The 19,293-nt window shown below is 46.2% G+C and overlaps 2 protein-coding genes across 7 annotated transcripts in view; one reads left to right on the top strand and one right to left on the bottom strand.

The window, feature by feature from the left end:
• The window catches only part of AGK (acylglycerol kinase), a 29,736-nt gene extending 27,578 nt beyond the window's left edge, over positions 1 to 2,158 (top strand). The window contains exon 15 of the mRNA XM_068662974.1: positions 1,689 to 2,158. Within this exon, the coding sequence (XP_068519075.1) occupies positions 1,689 to 1,826 (138 nt within the window). The 3' untranslated portion in view covers positions 1,827 to 2,158. The remainder of the gene's footprint in view (positions 1 to 1,688) is intronic.
• DENND11 (DENN domain containing 11) lies at positions 6 to 18,479 on the bottom strand. 6 transcript variants are annotated; one of them, XR_011090240.1, is made up of 11 exons: positions 18,182 to 18,479; positions 13,857 to 13,956; positions 12,638 to 12,796; positions 11,777 to 11,927; positions 11,379 to 11,517; positions 10,791 to 10,922; positions 10,454 to 10,604; positions 9,890 to 9,958; positions 7,021 to 8,770; positions 6,844 to 6,935; positions 6 to 346 (listed from the first exon to the last, which is right to left on the bottom strand). XR_011090240.1 is itself a non-coding variant. In XM_068662948.1 (9 exons), the coding sequence occupies exons 1-9, from the start codon at positions 18,429 to 18,431 to the stop codon at positions 8,575 to 8,577; spliced, it is 1,347 nt and encodes a 448-aa protein (XP_068519049.1). In that variant the 5' UTR covers positions 18,432 to 18,479; the 3' UTR covers positions 2,571 to 8,574. The 6 variants fall into 6 exon arrangements, 1 of the variants encoding a protein (XP_068519049.1); XR_011090239.1 differs by lacking the exon at positions 6 to 346 and adding an exon at positions 2,571 to 4,448; XR_011090236.1 differs by having other exon boundaries at positions 6,844 to 8,770.
• Positions 18,480 to 19,293: the final 814 nt, after the last annotated feature.

Below are 19,293 nucleotides of genomic sequence, written 5' to 3'. Positions count from 1 at the left end.
TAAGAGAGATAGGAAACTTTGTCACTTTATTTCTTGGTGCCAGTTAATGCCATGTATTAAGAACTCTCTACTCCAAATCTGGGAAATTACACAGTTAATGAGACACTCAGTTCCTCAGTGGAACAATTCAGTCCCTGTCCAGGACACATGTACTGGAATTACAGACCAAGTGGTTTGCAAACTAGAGGGGAAGCTTCGTTCAACCAGTAAATAGTGACAGAACTTCATGTGTACAGCAGTGATGGTTGTAAAGGGTCTCTTACTGAGGTGCACTGAATATGCACGCCTTCACCATAGTATTAAAGACTGAATTTCTCAGTTACATTTTAGCCTGGAAGGGGTTATGCTGTAGAAGAGAAGATAAATATTAGAAGTGTTACATAGACAGGAGGGATACACAAGACAGTGGGGCTCAGATCAACATAGGGAAGTGTCTTGAAACTTTGAATAGATTAAGCTGAAAAGAAGCCAAAACTGCAGCTACCTGTGTTTTTTAGATTACTCTGTTGTTGTGTCTTATAAAGAAGAGGCTGTTATAGCCTTGGAGAGGACTTCCTTGTTTTTGCAGGGGCATTAAGTCAATCTCATAGATCATTTCTATCTTCAAATGATACAGAGCTCTCATACCATTTGGAAAAATAATTCCATATTAAAGGATAATAGAACATGCCAAAAAGTGAAAAAATCTGTATCTACCAAGCAAAAATTGTGAATTATGATGTAATGATGAGCCAGCATCCTAATATTTGCATACAGTTAGTCTCATGGCAGTCTTGCATTTCTTAAAGAATACTCTGGAGTGTTGGGCTCAGAAGGAGTTGTGGTATAAAATGAACTCTTCATACCGCAGCTGAGACCTTCAGAATATTTGTGCATGGCTCAAAGCAGTGTTCTTTAAATCCTTGACCTAGATCTGATGAGGGAACTGGAGACAGTTCAGATGAGCCTCACCATTTCTGCAGAGAAGCAGGATACATTGATCCTGGTGGACTGCTGTGGCTCTGTGATTTACAGGACCTATGCTACTTTGTCCAATCTGAGCTGTTGTGATGTACCATCTTATTTGGAGTAGTTTAAGTATCAATGTGACATAGCCCTGCCTTGAGTGAGTGTAGCACGTGCAAAGCAGACACTAGATTATTTTTAAAGTCAACATGACATTTTGATGAATGGTTTTAATCATTGGTGACTTTATCAGCATTAAAGAAAAAGCTCGGGAAAATTCTGCTGAGTAATTCCTAACCAGCGAATTACTTTGCATCTCACGTTTCAGATCAATAAATACCAAAAGGTGTTTGTAACATGGATTTAATAGGAATTATTTAACAGGCACTTCTGCAGATTAGCTTGTGTCACCGCTGGCAGGCCAAGAGCTAAGTGCATATAATTATAGTTCCAATAGCAAAGAATCTTTCAGTATAAACAATGTGGGTCATTAAGGCTCCCTAGCATTTAATTATCACCAATTAGCAACTAACTGAGGTAACATCTTATGCAGAAGGCTCTTAATACGGTATGTGCAGTGAAGGATAGCTCTCACTGTGTTGCTGAGACCAAATGGGCTGGAAGGCGTGGGAAGGTGGTCATCCTGGTTAGCACGGCAAAGCATTCAACTGTAGCCAATTAGTAAAAGCAGGTATCACTATTAGAACATTGCTGGAATAATCAGCACTGTTATCTGTACACAGGGCGCTGAGGGATCCTTTGGTATTGATAACGAGGAGTATGAAGCCATGCCTGTGGAGGTGAAGCTATTACCCAGGAAACTCCGGTTCTTCTGCGATCCCCGAATGCGAGAGCAGATGCTCCGTGTGGCAGTACAGTGAGACTTCATGTCAAAGGGGCCAGTGTTCACCAGTCTTATCAGGTTCTCTTCAAGGCATATCCTCACTAAATGGATTAACCTTACCAGATTAATGAGCCATTTGGCAATTTTAATGCACAAGGAACTTCCACTGAAGGTGGCTATTTGGCTAGCCTCAAAGGGGCTAATAATGCAAATTAAAATTCTAAGAATTGCATGTTAACTTGATGGCATTTTTTTTTTCCTCCCCTGAAGAAGTCATCAGTGTTCCATTTACAGCACTGCAGGCTAAGTGCTATGTGCCAGATGCTACTGCTTTAATGCAATTGTATATTAAAGTAAAATGAAAGCACATTTGTCCTTGTGTTGGAAGACTTTGTCTGCTTTACCTATGAATAAATCTCGAGAAGGCTGGGACCTTGGAAAAATTGTTTTGAGGGACTAATGTGGAGAATGTATATGATATGTTGGAATTGCCATATTGAAAGGGGTGATTGGTTGTCTACTCTGTTGCAAAATCAATGGGAGATCAGGGACACAAAGCTTCAAAGGAAGACTGAAAACTTCCAGTATGTATCTTGGTAAGATACTTATGTTATCTTTTCATCTTGCTAGATTCAACACCGTAGAGGGCCAGTTAATAACATAGTAGAAACATATTCCTTTGATTAAGTTTAGGTATGTTACACAGAAGCAAATTGGAGAATATCTTCATTGACCTGAGGCTGTATGGAATCCATGTGGAAAGACTCTTTAACAAGCCAACTGAGCTTGTAAGTATTCCTTTTATTCCTGTAGTAATACAGTACAAATGAGAGCATCCAAATAACTTTTTTTTTCATTGTACCTGGTTGCTTTTCTCTTTAATGTAATCACTGCTCATCATTTCTTACGCATCCCATATCCCTCTGAGCCCCAGTTCCATAATCGGTTTTGTTGATTTTCTGAGTTGTTTTTTTAATAGCTTCACTTTTAATTGCTGAAAGGAAATGTTATTGACTTCATCAAGGTTATCTGTTGGCCTTCTTATTATAACTTACACATTTATTTGATTCTGCCTTGCTTACTTGAGAACAAAAATAGATTGCTATTTTTCTGATGTGATTGCTGTTTGTACATAGCCCCCATGTCTAATCTAAGTTCATCTGTTGGTTGATTTGTTACTGTAGTCGAAGGACATTTGCGAATCGACTTCAGTAGCATTTGTTTTTCTTTAATATGCAGCTTGCCTCCATGCTGCTGCAACAGCACCCTCTTTTGGAGGCTTGCTAAGAAAAAAAAATGCTTTGGAAAGGAACTGGTTTGGTTTCTAAGTGATGCTGGAACCAAACTGAATGCTGTCCTTCCCTTGGCTTTAGAGGGGCAAAACTAATTACCTAAGTACTTAACCTTTTTTTTTGACTGAAGTATAGGAAGTAGAGGTCTGTTAGTTGTTCTTAATCATTATGCTGGTGATAAGGGCCTGTGTTGAGCTGTCATTTGATCTAGAGCAATCACGAGTGCCCAGCAGACCCCTGGGTCACTCAGAAACATTGGCTGTATTCTGCTCTTTTTGCCTGCCACAGAGTTACCTGGAATGCTCTGCAGCCACTGTCGGGGCAGTTCTCACCAGGAGAGTTTTCCCTCAAGCTGATTCTTCCCTAGGAAAATCAGCACTGGTTTTGCTCAAGTAGCATGAAAGACAAGGCAGCAGCCGTTTCAAAAAGGTAAGCTTTAATTATTTTTAAAAATACCCATGTTTTAGTAAGCAGTTTCACTACACAGCCACAGGCCTATGGGAGCAACCACACATCTGCAAGATGCAAATAACATCAGAGCTCTTACAGTGACAGCCAGCCTGTTTGAAGGGGCGAGATAAGAACCAGCTCCTGGTCCAGCTGGACCATTTTTAAGGGGAAAATGACTCTCTCCCTTCCCTAGCATCAGAGAGACTGCTCCTGCACAGTGTGATTCCTTGCTGAAGGGTAACTAAGAGCTCCTTTCAGAACTGGTATTCCTAATGCTGTTCTGATGTTAAAAGTACCAAGGAAAGGCTGAGATACGGGCTGATATTTAAATATTGATATCCATGTAAGTTAATTAGCTTATTTAGGTGATTTTTTTCCCCTTCCTTTACAATTTGGAGGTTTTCCAGTATGGAGTGGTTGTAAATGTCTGAATGGCAACATTCAAAGGGGAAGGTGTGAGGAAATAGTAACGTGAAATAAGCAGAGGCTGAACCCACTGTCTACAGGGTAGAAGAAAGGACTCTTTTCATATTTTTCTGTCTGACAGCAAGACAAACAACTTTTTTTGTATTAACTCTAAGGCAGGAAGGAGGAGTCCCTCTCCATGAGAACACTTATTCTGGCTTCAACTTACAGTACATTCTAGAATGGCTTAAAATATTGTAACATAAATAAAAATGAAGGATAACAACCTAATATTAGACTAGCCCAAGGCACCTGTTTATTTTAACCACAATTAAATATTTCCATTTGAATGGCATGTTGCATTAACTAGGATCTGAAATCCTGGTTCACTGGCATTTATCACATTTATCACCCTCTGGTTTAGACAGACATCATTCTGTGAAGTCGGTGCATTCCAGTCCCTTGCAAAAGATCCGTGTTGTCATCTCTCACCATCACTACTAGACCATTATCTTTGGGGAAAGAGATTTAAAAAAAAAAAGCTATGATGAGAGAATTTGGGTTAGCGTGCTTCGTATGTAGACTTCTGCAGGAGGACAGAATACTTTTGCCCTGCTATTTCAGAAACCACTCCCTTTCCCCATCCCAAAGTAAAGCAAGCTTGTCCTTTGTGTAGTCTGGTACCAAGAGGTCCTCAGCTACTCCTAGCTTTTTGCCTATGAACTTCTGGGGCTGTTATTAAAACACAAGAAGTATCACAGTAACAGTGCTTTACAGAATAAGCCTGTGCAGTAAGCTACTTTATCTTGAAAAGGTAATAGTACTTTCTTTTGCCCTTAAGGACGCTGGGTAGGAGAGCTCATCTCCTGTGACAGATGGAATCATTAGCTCTAATATGCATTGGAGTAACTACTTCATTTATACCAGAAAAGAGGGTATTAGCGTGTCTCTAAGACAAATTTGAACTGTAATTCAAGAAAATACCTCCCTCTTAGTATCCATTATCATTGTTAGTTGTGCTGAGCTCTGTGCTGCTTGGCCTAAACTCGCAGTGGAAAGGAAGACTGTTCTCATGATTTAAATGTCTAGAAGAGTATATCCACTATTGAAATTAAAAATCGAGCCTTTATTTCTCTCTTGAGCTTTACCTTCCACTCCGGAGTAAAGTAGTAATAATTCATTACTTGATTATACATCTAGTCCAACTTAAGATGCAGCTGTGAAGCTCTTGCTCTCCTGTTTATACCCATGCAAGTACAAATTGAGAATCTGTAACAGCTGTACTATGGCCTAAATGTTAGAGACAAACATACCAGGCTGTTTACTGCTGCACTGGATAGACATGGTTACTAAAACCATTTAACCTGGCCTGCCATCACCAGCTACAGACCAGAGACATCACACCAAAGAAATCAAAGGCACCACTGTAAAGGCAAAGTACTTTAAATGCAGAAGAGGATCTTGCAGTAATCAGCAATGTCCTACCTTATGCCACGCTTTCCTTCCTCTTTTAATTCAAAATATACCAAATAGCTGACTCCCTTCCAGCTGCTAGTATCCAAAAAAAGAGCTGTTAAGCTCCAAGAAGGGGATTTTAAAAAGCTGTACTTCATTCAAGGTATAACAGTTGTCTCCTGGACAGATAACATTCAGTGAAATTAGCTCAAAGGCTAGAAAATAAAAACAGCCTGCTAAACAAGCCTTCATGGGACAAGCTGTAGCCATTCATTTATATTCAGTACCCATTTATCAAGGATTTTCCACATGCAACACCAATAAAAGCAACGTTGATTATATTCAAAAAGGACAGAGAAAGAGTGATAGAGAGACAGATAGTGCTGATAGAGTTCATTTGCAGAGAATTAATTAAAAAAGAAAAGGGCTAGGACAGAGAAGTCTTTTTTGTTCTGTTTTCTGCCTGGATACTTCCTTGCTTTTGTAGCAGTCATCTTCCAAGAAAGGCTGTAGAGAAACAGATTTACAAGGAAGAGCAAAATAGGCTGTAGCCATCCAGCTGGGATGTAATGTGGATGTTACTTTTACAGTAATCTGCTTGCTTTGATGCTTCTGCACCCACGCTCTTGCTAGCAGCTGAAGGCCTACTTTCTGAAAAGTAGAGGTTAGATAAATGCTAAATAATAAATTCAGGGGGTTTTGCTCAATAGATTCTAGCAGTGCTGTCTCGTAGCCACGATGTTCTGACAGCTCCTGAACATGGTGCTGTAATGTAGTTTGTTAGAAAAACTCTTGACTGCTGAGGCTGTAAAATCTCAATGACATATTAAAGGTTTGTTCTTACTCAGTTCAGCAAAAGAATTACTGGTATCAAGGAGAACAGAAAGTCATTAACAGCTGATCACAGCTAAACTGCATAGGAAATGAAGAGTTGCTAGAGACTAGTTTCAGTTGTGTTTTTTTTTTAATATCTGAAGGAAGTTAAGTCACAGTAATGTGGTGTCCACTATACTTTCCCAGGGGTCTTCAGTGCAGACACCTTGTTAAAATTAAAGTGGAAGTTGGAAGGCTTGGAGGTTGTGAGTTGCTTTTATACCAGAAGTGTCAATTTAAAACAAAGCCTTTCCTCAAGGGAAAAAAAGAAAAAAAAAAAAAGAAAAACCCTTCCATTACACAATGTTCAGGTCCCATTTTTCTCTCTATTTTTCCCTAACCTTTTAAGGATGAACATGTTACAGTTGTGAGCAACTGGCAATACAAGCAGCAGCATGTTTTGCCCTGTAGGAAAACACTCAAAGCACTGAAAAAGCAAGCAGTGAAGCAACTACTCAGAAACAGATCACAAGAACATAATAGGCTGAAGCTCATACCAGTGAACTGTGCAATAAATCTTGTGAAGCCTCTGATCCCACATTTCACTAAAACCTCTGAATCCAGAGCAAGCAAAATTACCCCTTTGCTGCAGCTAGCTGTCAAGGAATAATGCCAGCCTCCTTCCTTGAGTGACAAAATCCACAGGGGGTCTTCCTGGAGATTTACTTTACCTGTTTTAAATAGAATTAGCAGGTAAGACTTCTGTGGTTCGGGTGCTGTCTCATTCTATAAAAATGCTATGGTAAATGTACACACCAACTGCAGCTTGCATTTCTACAAACTGCAGAAAGGCTCCAAAGTGCTGAAGTCTCTTACAGTAGAAGCAGCAGCTAAGTAGGCCTGGTGATAGTTCAGGAAGAACAGGTAGCTTAAAGCTGATGCTACTACTGGCCAGAGGATTTTGGACAAAGCAGTACGTCACACCTACAAGCCACAGCACCATTCTTGGACTTGGTGTGGCCAAGTCTTGGCAGACATAGCCTTTCTGGAGGGAAACTGGCCCTGTAGCAGGTGAATCCTATCTTTTCACAGTAAAAGACTGAGGAACGCTATTCATCTGATTCTGCAGCTCCTCTGCTCAGGAAGAAAAAGGCTTGCAGTTAACCAGTGCTTCTAGCCAGTTAGGAACAACAAACTTCAAGGGAGCTGCCTGCAAACCGTGAAGTTGTCCCAGCTGGAAGGTCGCATACTGCTGTCTGTCTCACACCGAAGACAAGGACAGTGGCAGGCAGTGCTGGAGGCTGCTTGACAAAGGATTGGCAGACAGTGTTAACTCACAGGAGGGGCAAGTACTGCCTGCTACAAAGAAAGGGCTAGTGGCATTAGTTGGAATACACTTAATGCAACCCAATCCTGCCCAGCTTCATCTGAGCTGAGACTGGAGAGCATAGTGACTGCAAGGTGGCTCAGTGACGGTGGTCCCTCTGCAATGCGAGACCGTCTTGCTGGTTTGAAGACTTTAATCCAAAGCAGCAGGTTCAATACAACCGAAAACCAGAGGAAGCAGAAGGAGGGATTTGGTAGAGATGGTGCTCTTCTCCCGCCGAGAGACAGGTAGGTGTAGGCTTTGACAGCTTACACCACCTCCAGTGCTGAAAGTGAAACCGTGCCGCTCGGGTAAGCAAAGTCATTAGTTCCTGTAGCACCCCCTCAGCCCAACATTGCTTCTGCCACTGATGAGGAAGGGTGGCTTTATTCCAATTCGGCTGCTGAAAGCTGGCTGAGGGGTGTTTAAAGGAGTCCTGTTCTTTATCATTGGTTTAACTGTCCCCACCCAAAAGCATGGTGGGACAGGAGATGTTTTAGGAGACTGGGCCACTAACAGCCTGTGCTGAAGCTCTCTTCAGTCCCCACGTAGAGGAGGGAATGATAGGATGGTTTTCCAGTCAAGTCTTGAGAGCTCAGCAACAGCATTTCACATTGGTCCCCATCAGACAAAGTGCTTTCCTGAAGTCCTCAGCCCTCAGGCATCCAGACTAGGCCAAAGCTTAGCTATCACTGGCACCACTGAGGGTTGGTGCAGGGGTGCCACTGGTCCTATCTAAACAAACAAACAAACAAAAAAAAACCACAAATGAAAAAGGGGAGATGAAAGCAACAACCAAAAAATGGAGCAGGTACTTCTCAGGGAAATCAAGGTGGTAAAAATAAAATCACATTTTGTTGTAAAATTATAAATATTTTCCATATAGAGTTATTAAATAAAAAGAGATCTGTCCAGTGGCTGTGGTGAGTTCCAGTGATGCCCCTAAGCAATGTCTGATAGTCTTTAAAAAGTGATCTTTGTTCCCCATCTCTCTGGCCCTTGGTTTAAGTGCAGCAGGGGTTGTCAATGACCAGCATAACATCAATGCCGTACACTTCCAGGAGGTCCATAAGGAAGCTTCGATCCCCTTGGGGATCCAGACCCATGCCTCGCGCGTGGTCAGCTGTCAGCGTCTTGTCCTGGCTGGCTGACACTTCCATCAGGGTCTGAAATATCCGGTTGTTCTGCTCCATGAAAAACCTGTAGGGTAAAGTCAGCTGAGATGAGGGCATTGGACCCCAAAAAGACAGCATATTTACCAGACAGGCAGCAGAGCCCCAGAATCATGTTTAACCCACTTTAAGCACAGATCCCACCCTGCTGGGTGATACTGTAGTAGGTTTCTATCCACCCTATAACAGAGGGTGGAATAAACAAAGCAATAACTTTTAATTTACAGGGGTGCTTTTGTCTGGTTGAGTTATGGTAGGCATTTCACTTTTCAGAAGAAAGCCACGTTGTCAGCTAGAGCTGACAATTACTTTGTGGTAATTAAGTGGGTATATCAGACCTATAGCTCCGTACAGCAAAGGAAGAAACAACGGTTTTTATCCCTCTAAGTAAGCCCTTGGGTAAATAAATTCTCCATTACTGGAGCAGAACACAACAAAGGGAGCTACTTCTTACGTAGTGCTTTCCTAGGAACACAAAAGGCTTTTCAGAAAGAGCTCTGACTACATCTGTGCATCTCAACGCAAAGTTCTGCCCTGACAGTCCCTCAAACAATTTCATCCTAGAACTTCTCACCAGCTGCTGCAGCCTGTGAACAATAGCAACAGGCTTCAGAGGTGGTATAGGTGTGGTTTTCATCTCATTCTGTACCTCACAGTCTACATCCAGTTCTGGTTCCTCTGTGTCCCAAGTACAGAGCCAGCTGCATCAATGGGCTAATCCTTCACGCTCGGGTCTTATCTCCACGCTGTACCTCCCCCAGTGTGGTACAGTGCTTGCTTCCCACAGACATTGTGATTTCCTGAGCCAAATGTTTCTCGCATGAAGAGTTCTACGGTGTTTACGTTTTCAAGAATGGGAGGGGATTCTTGCATTTCTGATTCTGTTTTAGAAGTTTCTTTCTCTGTCCCAGCACTTAAGAGTCCCCATTGGAGACACACTGCCTTTAGCATCTCAAATTGCAAGAGGGATGAGCTGAAAAGGTAGAACCAGTTTGGCTCTTAGATCCCTAGAGAAACACAGAACTGACTATGGAATTGTGTTAGCCATGGTGTCTGATAATATGCTACACTAGTGCAGCTTGAAATCAGTGAAAGATGCTCCCAAAGCCAAACAGTGACCAACTAAGTGTTAGAGGTAGCCACTTACAAGATGAAAAGGTCCTCTTCACATGAGCTACAATCCTCACCCACTTCTTGAGAATACATTAACATCTGCCTGAGAGAAGGGAGACAGATTAAATGCACATGCCTCCAGTGAAGCCCAAAGCATTATGAAACAATTATTAACAATGAAGACCTCACATCCATTTCTTGGTGACAAATCAGATTAGCCCCACTGGCCCAGTATCTGGGGCAAGGGAGCCTTTATAAGGCACTGGACTAGAAATCAGTGTAGAAGGGTAATGTTTTCAGTTCTGCTACTGATCAGCGGTGCGTCAATGATCAGTCACAGAATCACACTCTGCTTCTCTTCCTGCCTTCTGTCTGCTCCACCAGTTCACTGATGGAGTGATCACAGGTATGCAGAGTATCCAGGGTCTTTCATACCAGCCAGCTACAGTGGAACCAGAATCAAAGAGATGAGCTGAAGCAATGGAAAACTTGAAAAATATTAAGGGAAGGTGGCAAGTACCAAGGAAGAGTGTCCTCTCTATCCCACACAGTATTGCTCTGCTAACAGAACCAGGATCACTCAGATCTCTAGTGTTACCTCTGGTCATTGAGCCGTCGGTACTTCTCCTTGTCAGCATTATTAATTTTCAGGAGTGGTTGCAAATGCTCGTGATGTGTCTTCACATTCTGGTTGTCCACATAGACATCATAGAGATCCCGTTTCTCCTCAAAGATCTTTTCTGTTGTACCTGCCAAAATCAGAGAAGGTTTGTCAGAACAGCATGTTGCTTTCCCTGCAGACCAACTGCTCTCTCCTGCCTTTGCAGACAGTCATTCCATGCACATCTTATCTTCAGTTTTAATTCACAGGCCGCTGTCTCAAGACATTTTGCAGCCCGAAGTTTAAAAAGTTCTGCCTAACCCATCATACTTACAGGCCACGTATGATACTTCTGTCTCCAGCATTTCTATGTCTGCCACATTCACATAGAAGAACGGTTTGGACTCTGGGACGGTTCCTCCAAGACCAGGTAGAGAAACGTTGGCAAGGCAACAGCAGCAGTACACTGCAGACAAGAGGAGGATGTGCTGAGAGGCTTTCAGTAGTCTCTGCAAGGGCATTACGAACCCCGCTTACCCAGCTCTCCCACACGCTCCTATGTAAACAATGGTTAAGGCTTTGAAATACTTCTGAACACCAGAACTTCTCAAGTGGGAACATCTTATCCTGGATAGGAAATAATCAGCTCTCCCACAGGAATCGCATGTTCTGGATCCCACAGAATCGTTCAGCAGTCTTATTTTCCCATGTTTGACAGCCCCAGGTATGTCCTTACCCAAAAGGCCCGAAGAAAAGCATTTTGTAAGAAATAGGTAAATGCAGGCCAAACTGTATCTCCACGAGGAATGGTTGTGATGGGTTTTTAAGACCTGCATGATGTCTGTACCCTCAATACCCACAGGCATTTCTGCAGTTCTTCAGCCTACTATATAAGGGCTCCGTGATGTCCCTGGAAACATACCTCTGTAGCAGACAACTCCAACTGGGGGCGGTGAAAATATCAATATGCGCTTGCGCAGCAGGGCAAACTTCCAGAGGACAAGAATCTGCTCACCAAAGAATTTGATGAACTGAGACATACAGCCAGCAGGGTGTGTGATCTGCAGGTGGAGGGAAAGGGAAGAAAACAGCTCAGAGGTGAAACAGGGACACATGCACAGATGTCTAAGTCTGAATGTGGGAGCAAGACCAGCACACGGCAACGAGGGAACGGCAGCTTCGAGCAGCCCAAGTAACAAAATCTCATCTAAAGCAGCCTACAAAGTGCTGGGGTGACTGCTTATGTAAAGAAGTATGAGACACCAGTAAAAAGCAGCAGCACGCTGCGCATTCCTGCAAGCCTCAGAGGCCCTGCCTCACCTTCATCTCGGGGTACATGTATCTGTGGATGGATGGCAGCCAGTGGACAGGCTGCTGGGATGCAGTGCCCTTGCCATCAGGGAGAACTCCTTTCTTGTCATCGTAGAATGCCTCCAGATGGGAGTAGTGCCCTGGCATCTCCAGCTGGTGTCTGGAAAAGAAAGGAAAAAGGGAGATTTGTCGCATCTCCAGACTCTGCTTATTTAGTGCCTTGCCCCAGGCAGTATCTGCTTTCTTGCATGGCAAAGGAGCCCCGGGTGCCTCAGTTGCACAGACTTAATCTAGGAGGAGAGCCCGAGGATCAGGGGTAACACCGACTTTCAACACAGTCAAAGAACACAGGCAGGACTGAAGCAGACAGTGAGCTGATTTACGCATAGGACTGATCCTGTTTCAAAGTATGTTCAGGTAGGAACAGCTTTCCTTGCTAACAGAACCATTTTCCTGGCCAGGTGTGCTCAATGCAGCTGAAGCATACACCTGGCCAGGATCACCGTGACAGGCTTTTTTGTGACCCCTTAGAAAAATAGTTTTCAAAAGGAGAGAGAACTTGTTGTCCTCTCAACAAGAGGATGCTAAATTCTTGTGCTTTCCCCTGACAGTTTTTTCCCCACTGTGCTTCAAAGTAAGTAGGGTTTGGATAGCATTCCACTAGGCTGTCAGCAACAGCAGGCTGCTGCTGAATGGGTTCCTTTTCTCCTTCCCCATTGTTAATTGTAACCCTCTCTCCAGTGAGCCTGTCATTCAAATTATATCTTGCCATCTTCCCCACATCCTCACTCCCACCTAAAACCACTCTCCATCGGGGCAATGCTACCTTTCCCTGGTGAAGTGGCCAGTCCCAGACCCAAGGGAACTTACCTGACCTGATTCTCCAGGAAGTGCATGTACCTATAGAGCAGGGTGTAAGAAGGGGACAAAATCCCCACGGACTTCATGCGGGCACCACGCTCTAACTCGCTCTCCACAGGCATGTTGGCAAAGCAGGCCAGGCCAAAACAGAGCCCCTTCCGGAAATAACTGGGAACAGACATTTGACAGAAGAGTTAATGTTAAAAGATGGTTAAAAGATGGGAATGAACAACAGGTATCTATCTGTGTCATCACCAGAAATACTGATTTGGGAACGCCGTTCCTTCTTTAAGGAACCCCCTGAAATCCCACCTTGCTATCTGAAAGGTTAAGGGCTGGCCTTGGGTGTCTCAGCCTTCCCAGGAACAGGCCAGGACATTTAAGGCAGGAGTTCCCAGTGCCTCTGCCACCAAAGCCCCAGCAGCCACGTCACAGCATGGCAGCCAGTAAGGGAAGAACTCGGAAAGCCAGGTAAGGATGCAGGACCCAATCAACACAGCGGTGTTCGTTTAAGGAAGAGAACCCCACAGCGCATGGAGTTGTGAGTAGTCTGGCTACCCAGCCATATTTTGGGTGTCTGCACGTGGAAGCATGCTCTAGCTGAGTGCAAGGTTAAATCCATATGTCTTTGAGAAAGTAACTGTTATTCCTGACCAAAAGCCATGGTGTAAGTGCAACTCATTGCAAAACTGCACTGCATTGCAGCACTAGGCTAGCAAAAGCAGTAGAATGGAGAACTAGCCACCAGCCTTCCCACCAAAGGAGAAGTAAGTGAGGACCATTTAACACAATGTTTAAAGGATCAAAAGCACTGACAGCATTAAGAACCACAGCATTTCTAAGTTCTTTTTTTCTGCAAAATCCTTCCTGCCATTCTCTCTCCTTCACAGCATGTCTCTGCTGACTGTCTGAAAGGTTGCAGTGCAGTGCGATTTGCCCAATAAGCATTAAAATTTGCACATCACTGAGAAGCTGGCCTTCCCCATTCACTGGCTGACCTCCACAGCTCAAAGCTGTCAGGAAGCAGATCCCACACAGTTCGCTGGTACTTTGTACCTTGTTGAGCAAATCTGATCTGTATCTTTTGCTTAGCTAGATACGGGTTAGCAGCAGGGCAGTGCAGGAATTTAACTTCATAGGTGGTATTCCCCTTCCATGTTCTGAATCAAGGGATGGTGGTGTAGATGCACAGCTCAGGGAAGCAGCAGGATAGCTCCGAGATACTCACATGAAGTCTGACTGGATTTTGTGGGACCCGCTTGCCATGGATTTGAATTCCACGCCTTCCAAATCGATATCTTGAGGTAAACACCATTCCACCATGTTGCCTGCAAATAAGCAAATTTATTGGAGTGAGCGTGGATGCAGTGCTCATTAGCAAAGGGTCAACACCAGCAATTGCAAGTTGCTGCTTTTACACCGCTGGGATGCCAGTGCCACTGAACCAACACAGCTCCTGAACTCCTTACCTGTTTTGGACAGAGGCAGTGATACTGTACTCAACACCTCTTGCAAATGTTACTTGTTGCAGCACAACACCCAGATGTTGCAAAAACTTCCCGGTTGTTTTGGAACCTAGTGGTACTTTATGGGTTTATTCTTTATACACTATCACAGAGAAGCTACCATTCTGCCCCAGAGGGCACTCTGACAGTGCACAGGGTGTAGCACCAATACTGTTCCTTTCAGGCTGCCTACGTGAGTATCTGATACAGACAGAGCCCTAACCATGGACTGCTGCTCTTTAGGGTGAGTTTATGTGATAGATCATAGCAGCATCAATATCTCCCTTTGGCTACCCGTTATAGGATCAAACAGGAACCCCTAAACCAGCATCCTGATCATCACTACTCCCTAGAATTTCTCTCTATATTTTTTGGAAGGGAAGGAGGAGCCAGCTAAAGCTTGATTTGGAGGCCAGGGGAGTTCCAAGCACTGCAACATGTTTGTGCACGCTAGAATAACCACACAAAAAGCACATGAATTACAAACTAGATCAAAACTAGCAAACGCCTGTCACCTGACAGCCCAGCCAGAAAGCACGCAGTTCAAGAGACAAGGCCACCTGAGGGGCCTGATCCTGGAACAGATGATACCAGAGTGGTCACAGAAAGTCCCTAGAGCTGACAAAGTCCTGCCTTGCCACTGGCAAGTTTACGACAGATGAAAATGGGCACTTCTTGTGCTTTTCCATACAATTCAGAGCCTAACCTGCTCTTCTGGACACCCCTACTGCAGCAACGTGTGCTGTAGGCTCAGCCCCTGGTATTTGAAATCATGTTTTCATTTGAATGGATTTGAAATAATGCAACTTATTTTTAAAAGCAAATGGAAAAATAAAGTTCTTTGGTATATAACACAATGGAAGATGCAGCACAAAGATGCTTTCAACTGGCCCAGTCCTTCCTCCTGCCTTTAGGGGTAAGCCTCGCAGCCGTGCTTGCGTGGACACAGCATGTACGTTTGAAAGGGCCCTGTGCTTAGCCCAGACTTTTAGAAATAGATGCCTCATGTTTAAATAGCTCTATTTCTGAGGCCTGCCTCTTGTGTTATTACTCATCCCGCATAAGTATATGCATGCAAACTCGCACAGGAATTGGGTTTAGCTGCTGACATTTAAGCGGGCTATTTTTCTTCTCACACAGATATTGTATTCAGCAGACCTCCCCCAGCCCTGCCTGGCAAGGACTTCAAAACACAGCAGCAGAAGTGCGGCAACCAGAGAGAGTTTGCATCCAGCTGCGAGCTCCCAGTCCCCGAGCACACCTCTCCCACGGCGCTGAGCCAGCTGGGGGGCAGCAGCAGCAGCCTGGTGACCCTGGGCACCGCCGGGGGAAGGCACGGAGCGGAGGCACCGTCGCCTTTAAGAAGTGTGAAAGGCTGGCAGAGAAAGCCAGTGACATCATGGCAGCCTGCACGGTCCCCTGTAGGCTTTGCATATTATATATAGATGTTGGCTTTTGTTGTGTGGGTTTGTTTTGTTTTTAAAGGCACAAGACCCTTCCTTGGCAGAGCCAGGAAGTAAGCCCGGAAGGCTACCGCCTTGTAACCGCAAAACTGGGGTTAGGGCTAGATCCTCTCTTAAGCCTTGCATCACAGAGAATCACCTACTGGTTGTATTGGTTGTATATTAATACATCTGTAAGCAGGAGCACCATCAGGCACAGGAAACTTTACTCAGTTTAGTCAGAAGTACTGCTGCGAAGCGTTATACCATTTATTAGAGGCGTCGATGTGGACACGGCTCCAACAACAGGTGTGCTGCAACAGCAAGGAGGGAAAAGATGTCTTGAAACAGAGCCTTAACCTATGCATATCCATGAAACCTACTTGCATATCAGGTAGCTTTTTTTTTTTTTCCCTGGGATCTGTCACTGGGAGCTGACATAAGCAATCCACACCTGTGCTCCTGGCAGTTCCTCACGCCACCTTGCCCTACGAATGTACTGGCGACGTGGCAGTCGGAGAGCAAACGAGGAGATTAAAAAAAAAAAAAAAAAAAAAAGAAAGTCAGTCTGGTGAAACAGCAGAGCAAACAAAGGAGAGACTTCACCCAGATGCAATAGCAACTGCCAGCCTGCATGAAAAACAAGAGGAGGGAGGAGAGAGTAATGCAGAAAAACAGGAAGCATTTCCCTTCTCTGGGCATAGAGCAGCTCTCGTGCACGCAGGAAACTTTCCAAGTGAGAGTCAAGCAGTGCTAGAGAGCTGGCGAGAGGTTTTGCTGAGACAAACCTGGAGATCTGGAGATCTCCCAGCACCAGGCCAAGTCAGAAACAGTGCTCTTGGTTTCTGGTGTGCAAAGTTAAGGATGTTCTTCCTCTTTTCCTTGTCCTTTCTCTCCCCTGGAGTTTTATATCCTTGCAGTGCTAGCACTTGGTGGCTGCAGTGTAGTCATCACCTGGCCCTCCTCACCACTAGGATTTCCCAAGGTCTTTAGGGTCCCCAGCCGCGCAGTGCTACTGTGCTGTGCCAGGACAGGAGAAGCACCAAGTGAGACCTAGCAGTATTCTGGCTCAGTTTCCCAGATGGGAGAAATGCAGGACAGAAAACCATCACTTTTATGTTTACTGCTAGAAAATGCATTTCTTCCCTCGCTTCCTCCCCCATTACTCCCATCACCCCGTAAGCCAACAGACTGCACAGGACCTCCACAAGGTTGTCTGTCATCACCATCGCAGAAAAGGGGCTAAGACAGTTCAGCCTCTTTTGCAGTATTCTGATAGGGAGGATGTGGCCATTGACTTCACTTTATCTTTCTTTATCTTCTTCCCACAGCAAAATTTATTGTCCTGTTCACTTCTGTTTGCTTTACCCAAGACAAATATGAGTCTAGCAGAGCACATGGGCTGGAGCCTAATGCCAAGTAGGTCACACCAGCGGATGTATCCCCACTGCTGCCCAGCATAAGCTCGGGCCTCCAGTTACTCACTGCCCCAGAGAACATGTGTACCAGGAAATTCAGTTTAAACTCATTAAAACACCTTGTGACTGCGCTCTTTGTGGGGCAGTGTTTGCACAGACCAGGCGCTCGCACTTTTTCAAGTCTCAGGTCATTCCCAGCTCGTTACTCCCTTACAGAGAGGGCTGCCGATGGTCAGGGAGCAAAGAGAAGGCTGCGTGGCTGGCTGCCGGGCTGCCACCATTCTGCACTTAGCTCACAGCACATTAATGCAAGAGCTGTCCTTGTAATAGCCATGGAAAGAGCTCCCTCTCAAGTCCCACGGGTTTACCATGCTGGGAGTGGGGTGACCACCACTGGTCCAGACACTGCCTCTGACCCCTGGGTCATACCTAGCACATGCACCTGCTGGAGGCACTGAGCTTGTCTGCTTCAAACCCTTTTAAATTCGGGAGGAACCTGTTACGGTCTGTATTTGCTCAGTTACCACATCGGGGACCAGGTACTCCACGTGCCCTGCACAAGTCCTTTACAAGATGTGACACGGCTGACCCAGGAGTTCCTGCTCTTGGCCCCAACAACTCCACACCACTGCAGCTCCAAAATCTTCTTTCCGAGCCCACGTCCTCCACGGGGACGCCTCCCATCCGTGAGGCTGCGATCTGTGGATGTGTCCCTCGCAGCCTTATCGTGCCCCTTACACTCAGCACCGCTACCGAGTCTTCCTGGACGTGAGGGGCTATTCCGAGGCCGATGGCACCCCGCACAAACTGCGGACATGACGTGAGGGGAGCAGCTCCCAACTCTCCCTGGACTTCTCTCAGAGCAGCAGCTGCTCCCCAGGAGCCAGCCAGGGAAATCTCACCGTGTCGTGGCAGGCACGCAGCTCACCGACACACAGCCTGCTGCTGTTTTGGACCCTGAGAACAACCCCCCCAGCTGGGGAGATGCCACCAACCCCACCTCGGCAGCCCCCGGGCTGCGGGACGGGGACATTTTTGGAAGCCCCGTGGCGTGGGGGCACAGAGCCCACCTTGCAGCCCACCCTTCAGGGCCGTCCCTCCCAGCACCCCGACCCCCCACACGGTGCTTCAGGGACCCCCGCACGGCTCCTTGCAGCCCAGCCGCCCCATCCCCGTCTCCCCCCTCACCCGTGCGGGGGTCGAAGGTGACCACGAAGACGGCCACGATCTGGTCCGGGTCCTCCTCCGCCCGCGGCGGCCCCGCCGCCTCCTCCTCGCCTCCCCAGGGCGCCGCGCTCCAGCCGCCGGCCAGGCGCCGCCCGCCTCCTCCTCCTCCTCCTCCTCCTCCTCCTCCGGCATCGGGGGCGGCCGGCGGCACCCCCAGGGCCGGGCCCTCGGCCCAGAAGAGCAGCGGCGCCTCGTCCCCCCGCTCCACCATGGCCGCGCCGAGCCGAGCCGGGCCGGGCCGGGCCCAGCAGCGCCGGGCCGGCGGGAGGCGGGGATGGCGGGCGGGGACATGGCGGCCGGGCGGGGCCTGAGGCTGAGGCACGGCGCTGGGGATGGGGCTGGGGTTGGGGTTGTTCCCTTCATCTTGTGCTCCCCGGGAGTTGTTCCCTCTGAACTGCACCTCCGGCAGCTGCTGTACAAAAATCGGGGAGCTCCCTTCTCCCCCCTCTGTCATCCACACGCTAGAAATCAAAAAGACCTCGGCTCAGAGGGAATAGGACTGTTTGAGGAGAAAAAGTCTCTTTCGACAGAAAACAAGCACGTTTTCCCTCCAGTTGAGGGCTAGGAAAATCGTCTCCATGTCTTAGTAGTCCTCTGGAAAAAAATAAGAAGTGAAAATGTGGTGGCTTTTAGGTAGATGCAAGAGTAATGAGTAGAGCCTTCTTCACACCCCGTCCAACTTTCCTCCTTTACACCTCGCATTCCTCCTTAGAGAAACAGCTACCCACAGCCCCTGAGAACAACAAAAACAACAACAAAAAAGAGCAAAAAATGGAAGAAGTGGGCCTGTGTGGCAGCAAGAGCCTGGAAGAAACGCTGCAACCTCTGGGCCAGGTGCGAGCTGTGAAAACAAGGCTGAGCGCCTGGCACGTCCTAATACCATTTTGGTGCTGTGTGTCAAGGGAACTGCTGGCCACGGCCTTAGCAGGCAACTTCAGAGACCCAGATGGCCACGCTTTTAATTTAAAGGCCAGCCTATGAGGGTCGATTGACCTCAGATTGTCACATCCCTTTATTTCCTGGAGGGATTTCCCCCCGACCTATGCACTGGTAACTACACGCCAGTGCTGACA

The sequence above is a fragment of the Anas acuta genome, chromosome 1 (genome assembly GCF_963932015.1).
Source record: "Anas acuta chromosome 1, bAnaAcu1.1, whole genome shotgun sequence".
Lineage (NCBI taxonomy): Eukaryota > Metazoa > Chordata > Aves > Anseriformes > Anatidae > Anas > Anas acuta.
Note: the sequence above shows the minus strand (reverse complement) of the source record. Positions and strands in the feature narration are given on the sequence as shown.